This window comes from Ictalurus furcatus, chromosome 6 (genome assembly GCF_023375685.1).
Source record: "Ictalurus furcatus strain D&B chromosome 6, Billie_1.0, whole genome shotgun sequence".
In the NCBI taxonomy this organism is placed as follows: domain Eukaryota; kingdom Metazoa; phylum Chordata; class Actinopteri; order Siluriformes; family Ictaluridae; genus Ictalurus; species Ictalurus furcatus.
In genome coordinates, this window is record NC_071260.1 from 30,804,825 (window position 1) to 30,818,649 (window position 13,825).

At 44.4% G+C, this 13,825-nt stretch overlaps 1 protein-coding gene and 1 pseudogene across 1 annotated transcript in view; both read left to right on the forward strand.

Annotated features, from left to right (window-relative positions):
- Positions 1 to 1,114: 1,114 nt before the first annotated feature.
- LOC128608404 (dynein heavy chain-like) lies at positions 1,115 to 4,661 on the forward strand (annotated as a pseudogene).
- The window catches only part of dcbld2 (discoidin, CUB and LCCL domain containing 2), a 27,286-nt gene continuing 18,080 nt past the window's right edge, over positions 4,620 to 13,825 (forward strand). The window contains exons 1-3 of the mRNA XM_053627636.1: positions 4,620 to 4,956; positions 10,099 to 10,323; positions 11,502 to 11,639. Coding sequence (XP_053483611.1) covers positions 4,848 to 4,956; positions 10,099 to 10,323; positions 11,502 to 11,639 — 472 coding nt within the window. The 5' untranslated portion in view covers positions 4,620 to 4,847. The remainder of the gene's footprint in view (positions 4,957 to 10,098; positions 10,324 to 11,501; positions 11,640 to 13,825) is intronic.

The window sequence follows — 13,825 nt, forward strand, 5'->3', positions numbered from 1 at the left end:
TTCCTCCCCAGTCTAAAGACATGCGTTGCAGGTTGATCAGCATTTCCAAATTGTCCGTGGTGTGTGAATATGTGTGTGATTGTGTCCTGTGATGGGCTGACCCCCCGTCCAGGGTGTCCCCAGCGTCGTGCCCTGAGTTCTCTGGATAGACCAATGATTTGTTGGTAAGACCATAAACAATTTAATATTTTGCCATATTGGGCTTTTGCCCAGAAGTGTAAATATCTGCCTACCTACCTACCTACCTGTCCATCCATCTATGTGTCCATCCATCCACTTGTCCATCCATCTATCTGTCCATCCATCTATCTGTCCATCCATCTACCTGTCCATCCATCTACCCATCCATCTGATTCACTCCAAATAAAGGACAACTGTTTATGTAGGATTTTCTTGAGATCTTCTTGGTTTTATCTGACTGCTGAAGCCATGGTCCACAAAGATCTTACAAACCATGTATAGGATCTGAGTGTTGAAACGTGTAATTTAGAAGGATGTTGCAAAAGAATTTCCAAAACATTAGCTGTATCAGGAAACACTGGGAAGACCATCATCAACAAGGGGAAAAACTAGGCACCACAGTGACATTACCAAGAGCAGGACATCCCTCCTATATTGATGAAAGGACAAAAAGAAAACTTATTAGGGAGGCCACCAAATTTAGCCAAAACCAGGTGCCAAAATGTGTTATGGTCTGATGAGACCAAGGTAGGTACCCAATGTTTTGGGCATCGTTCTAAAAGTCATCTTTGGCCAAAAAAAACAAAAAAAAACAAACAAACAAACAAAAAAAAAACACACAAAAACAAATAAACAAGATAGCTTATCACCCAAAGAACACCATACCCATGGTTAATCTCTCTCTATCTATCTATCTATCTATCTATCTAGCCATCCATCCTCCCACCCATCCATCCATCCATCCATCTATCCACCCACCCATCCATCCATCCATCCATCTATCCACCCACCCATCCATCTATCCACCCACCCATCCATCCATCCATCTATCTATTTGTCAATCAATCAATCTATTTATCCATCTATCCACCCGCCCATCCATCCATCTATCTATCTATCTATCTATCTATCTATCTATGGTCCTGCAGTGGGTGTACAGTGGTGCTTGAAAGTTTGTGAAGTTTACAGTGATGTTTGTTGGTAAATGAGACCTTTTAGCTGTACTCATGTTGGATGCACGTGAATCGACGGGGGCTTGTGATGACGTCACATGACACGTCTTGGCCCAAGTCTGCAGAAAATCTGCAATCATTTTTTAAAAAATTGCAAGAATATTGCGGCGTTTCCCTGATTTTGCATTCATTTCTGTGAAATCGCTAAATTCCGGAGGGAATGTCTTCCACCTGGGCAAAGCGTTTTTTTGGGTTTTTTTTTTTTAGAAAAATTGCAAGAGGACTAACATGGTGGAACATGTTTGGGACTCTTAGTTCCAGTGAAGGGAATCTGTAATCCTTCAGCATATGAAGACATTGACTGCGTTCGAAATCACGCACTGTGACAGTACTTACTGCATTCCATTCAGTACCTACTGCATTCCATTCAGTACCTTATGCATTTCATTCAGTACTTACTGCATTCCATTCAGTACCTACTGCATTCCATTCAGTACCTTATGCATTTCATTCAGTACTTACTGCATTCCATTCAGTACCTTATGCATTTCATTCAGTACTTACTGCATTCCATTCAGTACCTACTGCATTCAATTCAGTACCTTATGCATTTGATTCAGTACCTACTAAATTCAATTCAGTACCTACTGCATTCTATTCAGTACCTGCTGCATTCCATTCAGTACCTTCTGCATTCCATTTAGTACCTACTGCATTCGATTCAGTTCAGTACCTACTGCATTCGATTCAGTAACTTCTGCATTCCATTCAGTACCTTCTGCATTCCATTCAGTACCTACTGCATTCCATTCAGTTCAGTACCTACTGCATTCGATTCAGTTCAGTACCTTATGCATTCTATTCAGTACCTACTGCATTCTATTCAGTACCTTCTGCATTTGATTCAGTACCTACTGCATTCCATTCAGTACCTTATGTATTTCATTCAGTACTTACTGCATTCCATTCAGTACCTACTGCATTCCATTCAGTACCTTATGCATTCCATTCAGTACCTACTGCATTCCATTCAGTACCTACTGCATTCTATTCAGTACCTTATGCATTTGATCCAGTACCTACTAAATTCAATTCAGTACCTACTGCATTCTATTCAGTACCTTCTGCATTCCATTCAGTACCTTCTGCATTCTATTCAGTGCCTTCTGCATTCCATTCAGTAACTTCTGCATTCCATTCAGTACCTTCTGCATTCCATTCAGTGACTTCTGCATTCCATTCAGTACCTTCTGCATTCCATTCAGTAACTTCTGCATTCCATTCAGTACCTTCTGCATTTGATTCAGTACCTACTGCATTCGATTCAGTACCTTCTGCATTCCATTCAGTTCAGTACCTACTGCATTCGATTCAGTTCAGTACCTACTGCATTCGATTCAGTTCAGTACCTTATGCATTCTATTCAGTACCTACTGCATTCCATTCAGTACCTTATGCATTTCATTCAGTACTTACTGCATTCCATTCAGTACCTACTGCATTCAATTCAGTACCTTATGCATTTCATTCAGTACTTACTGCATTCCATTCAGTACCTACTGCATTCAATTCAGTACCTTATGCATTTTATTCAGTACCTACTAAATTCAATTCAGTACCTACTGCATTCTATTCAGTACCTACTGCATTCTATTCAGTACCTACTGCATTCCATTCAGTACCTTCTGCATTCCATTTAGTACCTACTGCATTCGATTCAGTTCAGTACCTACTGCATTCGATTCAGTAACTTCTGCATTCCATTCAGTACCTTCTGCATTCCATTCAGTACCTTCTGCATTCGATTCAGTACCTTATGCATTCCATTCAGTACCTTCTGCATTCCATTCAGTTCAGTACCTACTGCATTCGATTCAGTTCAGTACCTTATGCATTCTATTCAGTACCTACTGCATTCCATTCAGTACCTTCTGCATTTGATTCAGTACCTACTGCATTCCATTCAGTACCTTATGTATTTCATTCAGTACTTACTGCATTCCATTCAGTACCTACTGCATTCCATTCAGTACCTTATGCATTCCATTCAGTACCTACTGCATTCTATTCAGTACCTTATGCATTTGATCCAGTACCTACTAAATTCAATTCAGTACCTACTGCATTCTATTCAGTACCTACTGCGTTCCATTCAGTACCTTCTGCATTCCATTCAGTACCTACTGCATTCGATTCAGTTCAGTACCTTATGCATTCTATTCAGTACCTACTGCATTCGATTCAGTGCCTTCTGCATTCCATTCAATACCTTCTGCATTCTATTCAGTGCCTTCTGCATTCCATTCAGTGCCTTCTGCATTCTATTCAGTTCAGTACCTACTGCATTCGATTCAGTAACTTCTGCATTCCATTCAGTACCTTCTGCATTCCATTCAGTAACTTCTGCATTCCATTCAGTACCTTCTGCATTCGATTCAGTACCTACTGCATTCTATTCAGTACCTTCTGCATTCCATTCAGTTCAGTACCTACTGCATTCAATTCAGTTCAGTACCTACTGCATTCGATTCAGTTCAGTACCTTATGCATTCTATTCAGTACCTACTGCATTCCATTCAGTACCTTCTGCATTTGATTCAGTACCTACTGCATTCCATTCAGTACCTTCTGCATTCCATTCAGTACCTTCTGCATTCCATTCAGTTCAGTACCTACTGCATTCGATTCAGTTCAGTACCTTATGCATTCTATTGCATTCTATTCAGTACCTACTGCATTCCATTCAGTGCCTTCTGCATTATATTCAGTTCAGTACCTATTGCATTCGATTCAGTACCTATTGCATTCGATTCAGTAGCTACTGCATTCCATTCAGTACCTTCTGCATTCCATTCAGTTCATTACCTATTGCATTCTATTCAGTACCTACTGCATTCCATTCAGTACCTTCTGCATTCGATTCAGTTCAGTACCTACTGCATTCGATTCAGTACCTTCTGCATTCGATTCAGTTCAGTACCTACTGCATTCGATTCAGTACCTTCTGCATTCGATTCAGTTCAGTACCTACTGCATTCGATTCAGTACCTACTGCCCGGCTGTACTGATCAGTACAAGTGTGTAGCATGAACACAGTGTACATCCGCCATGTGACCTACGGCTTAAAACGATCCGACGTGCCGCCTTCCGCACATTTTTGATTCCGACAGCTCTTCCGCACCAACCCCGTTGCATTATGGGATAGAGCAGTGTCCATACTGCAGAATCTCAGCGGAAGCAGAAGGTCATCCGGGTATTTCTCGCCTACTCTTTAATAAATACTGAGAATTCGGACTCCTGCTTTAGGCCTGCTGGATAGTAGGGATATTAAAATGCAGCCAAAATGTACAATTGTGTACTTTCGACTTTGGGGAAGGTCGACATATGGGAGTGATGCTCAGGTGTGTGTACCTTTGGCCAGGTAGTGTAGACTGTATGGACTTCCAGAGAGTGGACCGGTTCCTGCCACCAGTGGCCGCTGTGGCGTGCACCAGGCCGGGAGGAGCGGAAGCAGAGGAAGTGGTATAGCGGATCAGATCAGGGGGATGTGTGTGTGTGTGTATGTGTGTGTGTATCCGACCTGAAGAGGCGCTGCGAGAGATCACAGGCGAATACAGATACATAGGACAGAGAGCAGGACCGGGCGCTTCAGCGGAGTTTAGTAGATGATCCGCGGCGTGTGAAGGCCATTATGCATTCGCAGCGTGATCTGGGATGGAGGTGCCGCTAATGGTGGGGAGGGGAGCCGGAGGAACCGCGAGCTTCGCCCTCATCATCGTCGTCGTCCTCCTCTTCTCGAGCAGGGGCTCCCGGGCTCAGAAAGGTAATCAGAGACAGTTATCAGACAGGCTTTTTTATATTTGAGTTTTACTGTAACTTTTCAGGAGAGGAACCGGAACCAGAACCCGGTATTTGGACGGGTCGATGGTTCCGACTGTGTGCTGGGTTTCACACCGAGACTGCTGATCCAGAGACCTGCTGAATACCTTACATGGGCCGATCTCTCTCTCTCTCTCTCTCTCTCTCTCTCTCTCTCTCTCTCTCTCTCTCCACACACACACACACACACACACACACACACACTCGCAACCCAAATATGTAGCTGTATCAGAAGTTTTTGCCCCAGAGCTCGTGGTTGTTTTTGGGGGGGGGTTTCAGGTGGTCACCAATAGGTGGGTTGCACCATCTGAGCTCAGCTGTAGTGGGGGGAGGGGCTGAGGGGCAATCACAGTAAACACTGCAACTGTAACAGGTTCTGTAACAAAACACACAGATGTTTGTGTGATGTGAGCATGCTGACCGAGGTCGCCCTCTTCAGAGGTCTCTGTGGGTGTTTCGGTGAATCATGGCATTCACATGATCCCAAAAACCCAACGGAAATACTTTCAGGATAATATAATAGCTGACCGAAGCTTTAATAGTCTCTCTGTGTGCTGTATATTCTTCCTTATACATTCATATTCATATCCGTGTGACTGTAGGATATATTTACGTTACAGTCCTGTGGGAAACGGTGATATAATATCATCGTTGGTATAAATTAAGACGTCAGGGTTATATGTAAAGTCGTTACGGTTAAAAACGACCGGCTCTGTGACTCGGAAACTAGGAGGCGTTTTGGTATTACACATTTATATATATATATAATATCTAGTGTTCGGTTGTAACTCTTTTTCCGTGTGAAAGTATTTATTCTCGTAGACGTTAAGTATTATTATATCACTATCACAGGGTTTTGTTTTTAGTTTTTGTAAATGTGACGCTACCTCGGTGTCGTATTGTGTATTACAGAAACAAAAACAACAACGAAACGTGTGTGAGACGTATTCTTTCTGCGTCAACAAACTAGTTTACACTTACAGCGTTCGGGAATTCTCGTACCCGGGACGACTCGGGCCGAATTCAGAACCCCAAATAGTGCACTGTGTGGTGGATCGGGTGTAGACGTACAGCATGTCCTGAGTAGGGTTTACTCATGTGACATATTTTGTGCATAAAAACAGCAACGTGTGTGTGTGTGTGTGTGTGTGTGTGTGTGTGTGTGTGTGTGTGTGTCAGAGAGAGTTAGTTTTTGATGTTTTTACAGTCCTTTATTTTACAGAGGTCACATTATACACAATAAAATCAGAGTGACTCAATTAATAAGTATTTAAAGTACGTACGTGGGAGAGAGAGAGAGAGACACTGCAAGAGAAAGAGAGAGACAGCGAGAGAAAGAGAGAGAGAGACACAGTGAGAGAGAGAGGGCGTGAGACAGCGAGAGAAAGAGAGAGAAAGAGAGAGGGAGAGCGCGAGACAGCGAGAGGGAGAGAGAGAGAGAGAGAGAGAGCAAGCAACAAGAAGAGAGGGAGCGAGAAATACACAGCGAGAGAGGGAGCGAGACAGAGAGTGAGAGAGAGAGAGAGAGAGAGCGAGACAGAGAGAGAGAGATAGACAGAGAGAGAGAGAGAGAGAGAGCAACAAGAAGAGAGGGAGCGAGAAATACACAGTGAGAGAGGGAGTGAGACAGAGAGAGAGAGAGACCGAGACAGAGAGAGAGAGAGATAGACAGAGAGAGAGAGAGCAACAAGAAGAGAGGGAGCGAGAAATACACAGTGAGAGAGGGAGTGAGACAGAGAGAGAGAGAGACCGAGACAGAGAGAGAGAGAGAGATAGACAGAGAGAGAGAGAGAGAGAGAGAGAGAGAGCAACAAGAAGAGAGGGAGCGAGAAATACACAGCGAGAGAGGGAGCGAGACAGAGAGAGAGGGAGAGAGAGACCGAGAGAGAGAGAGAGAGCGAGACAGAGAGAGGGGGGTGTATAGTGTGTGTTGTAATATGTAGAGAGGTTGGAGGGGAGGTGAGGATGTTTTTGGAGGTCTGGAGGTTGTCCAGTGCGGGTTACGCAACAGCGAGAGAAGATTCTTTCGGTGTGTAAATGTGTGACAGGCTGTGCAATCAGCTGCAGCCGTGTGTGTGTGTGTCTGTGTGTGTGTCTGTGTGTGCGTCTGTGTGTGCGTCTGTGTGTGCGTCTGTGTGTGCGTCTGTGTGTGCGTCTGTGTGTGCGTCTGTGTGTGCGTCTGTGTGTGCGTCTGTGTGTGTGTAGATAAAACAGAAACTATAGCACATAACACGTCCTCCTGTCTCACTGGACGTCCCACATGGATCTGAGTGCTGCAGTGCAGACGAGACGTCTAGCAGTAGAAGGACATTACCTGTTAATACGAGACTCTGTCGAGCTTAACGCCTCGTGATACGATAAACTGCTGCTGTAATCCGTTTAATCTGCACCTCCGCTGGTCATTTACTGCCTTCGTATTGCAGTTACTCCACTCCCTTCTCTTCGGTTGTGTTTCTGGAGTTTCAGAAGTCAGGGGGAAGTGATGACCGTTCCGTTCCTCCAGACGTTCCACCAGCACTTTATTTAAAGGCTGTCTCTATAAAAGCGTAATAACAGTAGAACACACTAGTTGATTGATCTCATGTTGTCTCTGATGTGAATGTAAAGACCTACACATTAAAATTTACTGCAGTCGATTCGGCACCTACTGCTCGGCAACAGGTACGGTTTAACCACAAGAAACAAGGAACAGCGTTTAATACCTAGCACTTACGCTTAAAAAAGAGCTGACACGTTGCCTTCAGCCTTTTTTTATTCTGACAGCTCTTCCACGCCGGTCCTGTTGCATTATGGGATAGCGCAGTGTCCATACTGCAGAGTCTCGGCAGAAGCAGACGGTCATGGATTTACCACGGACGTTCTTTTCGAGACGTCTAGGGGCAGTTGCTGCCGATGTCAGTAACCGTTTGTGTAAAATACGATTTTATAATCGTAAACACTTTCTCAAACTCTCAAACAAGTGCATTTGTTAATCTCTAAATCTGCATCACGTGTCAGTCCGTCCGGGATTTCACGATTTTGAACAAAATCAAGCAAACTCGGGAATATTCGGAGGAGCTCGCCATTTTTCAAAAACCACGACATGTCATGTGAGACGTTCACAAAGTCCTCTTCCATTCGCCGGTCTCGAACGTGAGGACAGCGGAGAGGTCTCGTTTACCCACAAACATCACTGCGAAAGACCGTGCGAAACCATTTCTTTCACACACATTTTCCACAAAGTAAAAAGCACAAAAAACTCTGAAACGCAAAGAAAGATCGAGCGTTGTTGGCCGCAACAGTCACACGCACACACACACACACACACACACACACACACACACACACACACACAAAAACGCCACAAAATACTGTATGGACTGATACGAGTACAAGTATACTACTGCTTTCTGAGTTTATATTGTTTATATAATATGTGATATATATATATCTTAAACAAGCATCACGTTCATACATGTGGTGTTCCTATAGAAAATCTAAAGAAAAGGTTGTTTATCTAAAGAAAAAGGTTGTTTATCTAAAGAAAAAGGTTGTTTATCTAAAGGAAAAGGTTGTTTATCTAAAGAAAAGGGTTGTTTATTTAAAGAAAAAGGTTGTTTATCTAAAGAAAAAGGTTGTTTATCTAAAGAGAAGGTTGTTTATCTAAAGAAAACGTTGTTTATCTAAAGAAAAGGGTTGTTTATTTAAAGAAAAAGGTTATTTATCTAAAGGAAAAGGTTATTTATCTAAAGAAAAAGGTTGTTTATTTAAAGGAAAAGGTTGTTTATCTAAAGAAAAAAGTTGTTTATCTAATGAAAAGGCTGTTTATCTAAAGAAAAAGATTGTGTATCTAAAGGAAAAGGTTGTTTATCTACAGAAAAAGGTTGTTTATCTAAAGGAAAAGGTTATTTATCTAAAGAATGGGTTGTTTATCTAAAGAAAAATGTTATTTATCTAAAGGAAAAGGTTGTTTTATCTAAAGAAAAAGGTTGTTTATTTAAAGAAAAAGGTTGTTTATTTAAAGAAAAGGCTGTTTATCTACAGAAAAGGCTGTTTATTTAAAGAAAAAGGTTGTTTATCTAAAGAAAGGGTTGTTTATCTACAGAAAAAGGTTGTTTATCTAAAGAGGAGGCTGTTTATCTAAAGAAAAAGGTTGTTTATCTAAAGAAAAAGGTTGTTTATCTAAAGAAAATGTTGTTTATCTAAAGAAAAAGGTTGTTTATCTAAAGAAAAATGTTGTTTATCTAAAGAAAAGGTTGTTTATCTAAAGAAAAAGGTTGTTTATCTAAAGAAAGAGTTGTTTATCTAAAGAAAGAGTTGTTTATGTACAGAAAAAGGTTGTTTATCTAAAGCAAAAGGTTGTTTATCTAAAGAAAAGGTTGTTTATCTAAAGAATGGGTTGTTTATCTAAAGAAAGAAAAAGGTTTAAAAAACTGCTTTATTTGCGCGTGTTATTTTCTTCACGCTGTGGATAGATATGCGCAGCGTACGCACTCGTCAAAAGCGTTTAAAACCCTCGGCCTCGATTTACCTCCGTCAACAGAGCCATTTTCTCACGTTAGATGCGTTCACGTTTAAACGTTACGCGCTCCAGTTGCTCCTTAATATTTATCGGTGACACGGGTTGTACGCTCTACTTGTTCCCGAACGCCGCCGCCGCCTGCAGCACGCCACGTGTCGAGCGAGGACGCAATCTTGCCGTCGGTAGGACTATTTTTACTGAAAGGACTAATTAGCCTTCACGGATGACGGGCGGTGATGGAGAGACACACGGAGATGTGGAAACGCCGTGGCTCATGGGCAGGATATTAACCGAAGACTCGAAGGCACGAGCGTGACATGCTAGCTCAGAGACGTGATCCGGAGAGGATTGTGGAGTCGTTCCCCTCTCTCTCTCTCTCTCTCTGGGAAGAGAAATTCATACTGAAAGTCATATTGGAAGTCCTTGATGAACGCCTGTAAATAAAGGCTTTCTAATATTTCTTTACAGATATACAGAGAATGATTGAAATGCACGTTGCGCAACAGTGACAAAACTAAATAGTGTGGATTTGGTCTGTGTGATCTCATTAGTGTGTGTGTGTGTGTGTGTGTGTGTGTGTTGCAGGCGATGGCTGTGGGCACACGGTGCTCGGCGCAGGAAGCGGCAGCCTGGCGTCTCTGGGCTATCCTCTCTTTTACCCCGGACACTCCGTGTGCGAGTGGGAGATTAGCGGGAGCACCGGACACACGCTCCTCCTGCGCGTGGCAGACCTCGACATCGATACACACAACTGCCAGGTGTCCTACCTCCGGCTGTTCGATGGTATCGGAGCGGGCAGGACAGAGATAGGTGAGAGGAGGCTATGTGGCGTTCACCGATATTCCTGACATCAGACCGATGAGATCGGTCGTAGAAGAGCGTCCGAGTCTGACGTAACAGATTCGAGCTCAACAATTAGTGTAATTTAACTAGACAGACTTGAATTGGGAGGGGAGGGAAAAGAAATTAAGATCATGGGCTATTTTGGCATTGCACTGCAAAAACAAACAAACAAACAAATAAATAAATAAATACAACGGCGTCTTAGCGAGTGGAAATATCCTGAATATCGTCGAATACATCTCGTATTTGTTGTCGTAGGATCACAATAAACTAAAAATATAAGATTATTAAACCTGTCTCACGCCGTTTGTCCTCATTTCAAGCGTGAACTAGTTGTGGTGTTCTGTTTGCGGATCGGTTTGCTAAGTTAAAGCAGTAATTTCTAGAAGGAATCGAAACGATCTGCCGTTTTTAGGAGCGTGCGGGATTTTCCCAACCAGGCTTTCAGACCGAACGTCCCTGAACGCCAGCGCACGATATAATGAGTAAGGTGTCGTGGAGTTCGTATGCACGTCGTGCACGTCGGTGAAGGAAGCACAGAGCTCCTGAACCATTTCTGTTTATTCGAATGTCTTTTGTACGCGCGAGTCTGGATCGTCAATGCGTCGTATTGTCTCGGGACCAGGCGTCTCGGAGTCTAGCGACTCGGAGTCACGTATCCGTTCGGTAAACTAGCGGAGCGGATCAGCAGAGGCATATCTAAAAAAAAAAAGAGACCGGCCTGGAGCGATCCGTATTACATTCATGCCTCACGCACCCGTGGGGCACGTCAGTACACTGTGGATCGAGTGTCTCACCGGGGTACGTGACGCTTTTAAGGCAGGAGCGCGTGCCTTCGTGTCTCAAGTCTTTTGCGGTGCTCTGAACACGATTTTACCAAGAGCACCCGCTTCTCTGTTAGGGCTTAAAAATCCGACATGCCCGTGCTGTTGTTTTTAGCTCGCAGTGAATCATAATCCTACCGTCTGCTTCATCCAGGAGCACTTAACCCGTGGATCGGATCCAGATTCCCGATATACGGCGTAACGCTGGGCTCACTGCGTCCACGATGACGAATCTAAACGGGCCTACTTAAACGACACGATCTCTGTATTTCTCTTCAGCTCTCACTTCCTGTCCCTTTTCCTCTGTGTGTGTGTGTGCAGTGAAGTTCTGTCATGGAGATGTGAGCGGTCCGAAGGAGGTGACGTCATCTGGCCATCAGGTCACGGTGCAGTTTATGAGCGGCCCACACAGCCTCGGGCGCGGCTTCTTCCTCTCCTACGCCAGCAGCCAGCAGCCAGGTGAACACACTTTCGGCTCTGACTCACACTCGCGCTCCAGCTGCACCACGCATGGGGTTCTGTGAAGGATATAACCGACCTAGTCTGCTTCGTTAGACGGTTTTATATACGCCTTTTGTGCTAACACGGGGCCGGGTATGATTCAGGCGACGAGCAGACGGTTTTAACAAGCGACCTACGTTTCTAGCGGTTCGAGGGCGAGCTGTTAAGTAATCAGATGTATGACTAACGGCATCGAAGTAATAAAAGAAAACCACACAAACACCACTCTTTCCGTTTGAGAAGCGAATATATTTAACCACCCGAAGTTAAATCCGTCGGTATTGGGATGTACACGGTACATCATAGACGAGGTTAATTTTACACGCTTAAGTAAACGTCTGTATTATATTTAGTCGTAGTGTCGTGCGGATATCACGGGGCGACGCCGATATCTCGGTTCCGGTGGCGCTGAATGGAAGGAAGGAGGAATTTCAGCCTTAAGCGCTGACGTAGAACAGACGAGCACCGGCTTCGTTTCCTCACCCAGCGTTTTCCAGCCGCGTTCCCGGGCGTATTCGGGGGATGGTGGAGGAGTTACTGGGGGGGGGGGGATGGTGGAGGAGTTACTGGGGGGGCGATTGCTTGAACGGCGGGTTTGTTTTTATTCTTAACGAAAAACGCAACAAGGACAAAACGGCACCAAAAAAAACGACAAACTCGCGCGTATTAAACAGAACTTCCGAACGCAAATCTTCCGCCATCGTCTCGTCAGTCCGCTCGCCTCGCCCTCGTCACGTGATGAACGAAATCCGATCTGCGCTGCGACTTGGACTCGTCCGGCCGCAGCGTCCGTTCTCTAACAGAACTAAACGATTTTTATTGTTATTTAAAAAAAAGCTAAACGACAGCGTGGGCGGAGCCGCGGTGGGTGGGTGAGTGATGTAATCGGTGTGCGACCCGAACACCGTGTACCACCGGTAACGCCGACTATCACAGCAAACCTACAGGTTCGCGAATTCTTTAGTTGTAAAATAAAAACACTACATACAATACATAGTCATTCCATCTCTTCTCTATCTGCTATCGCTAGTGTTAACGTCCGCAAGAATTACTCCCTAATTCTCCATTTACCCTTCCTTTATCGGCGGTTTAACCGCCATCCAGAGTCGCCGTTACAGAGAAGTATCCAATCAGCTGTTTGATGAGCATCGTCCAGACACCGATTGGTTGTTGATTGGCGGGTCCGTCCTGTTCCCTGCTTACCGTTCCTTTAGAGGAACGTATTTATTTCTATTCCGTGCCTAGAACTTTCACCGTTGTCTCTGATGATTGTGGGGAATCTTTTCAGCAGCAGGAAGTGGAGAACTGGTCGGTGTTCCAGTCTGTAAGATACTTCAGACTGGTGCAGATGATCCTTTCTCCGGTAGGACGACGGCCCTAAACGTACGCTCGTTCCGATACGTCGTGATTGGTTTTTTTTTTTTTTTTTAAACGTTGGGTAGGGAGGACTCTGACTCTGATTCTGTCGTTACGTCTGCCGTGTTATCTCACAGTCATGCGTCATGTAAAGCCGTGACCGGCTCTGATCGCACGTGAAGAACACGTGAACTCTGATGTAGTTTTGGCGCGGTACACAGAATCGGGTCGGTGTATCCCTGGGAACTGTCCACAAACCCGAAAGGAAAGAGGAACGCGGTGGGCGTTAATAACGGACGTGTGAAAGAGTGTGATCACAACTGCGTTTCTGTTTATATTACAATGAACTGGCAACAAAAGCTGTTGGCAGGGTATCACAGGGGGTGGGGTGTGTGCGTGTGCGTGTGTGTGTGTGTGTGTATCCGCTTGAGACTGCACCTCTCACGAGGTTGGCGTAGGAGTTGCCATGGCGACGGCTCTGTGTGTTTGGACAGATGAGAGGGAGGGGCCTCATGTGCAACTGATTAAGGGGAGAGCAAAAGGGAGAGTGGATTTCTTCCTGTTTCTAACAGAAGTCATGATTGCATTAGTGCAGACACAGGCAGTAAAATCTCTGCTGTCCAGTGTGTGTGTGTGTGTGTGAGAGAGAGAGCGAGAGCGAGAGTGAAGAAGAAGAAGGGAGGGAGATTCTGGAAGAACGAGAGGAATAAAATCTCGTTTTCTGCCTCTCTGTCTCCAGAGACAGGGTGTGCCGGCGATGATATATCGCTTTGCTAACAGAATTAATA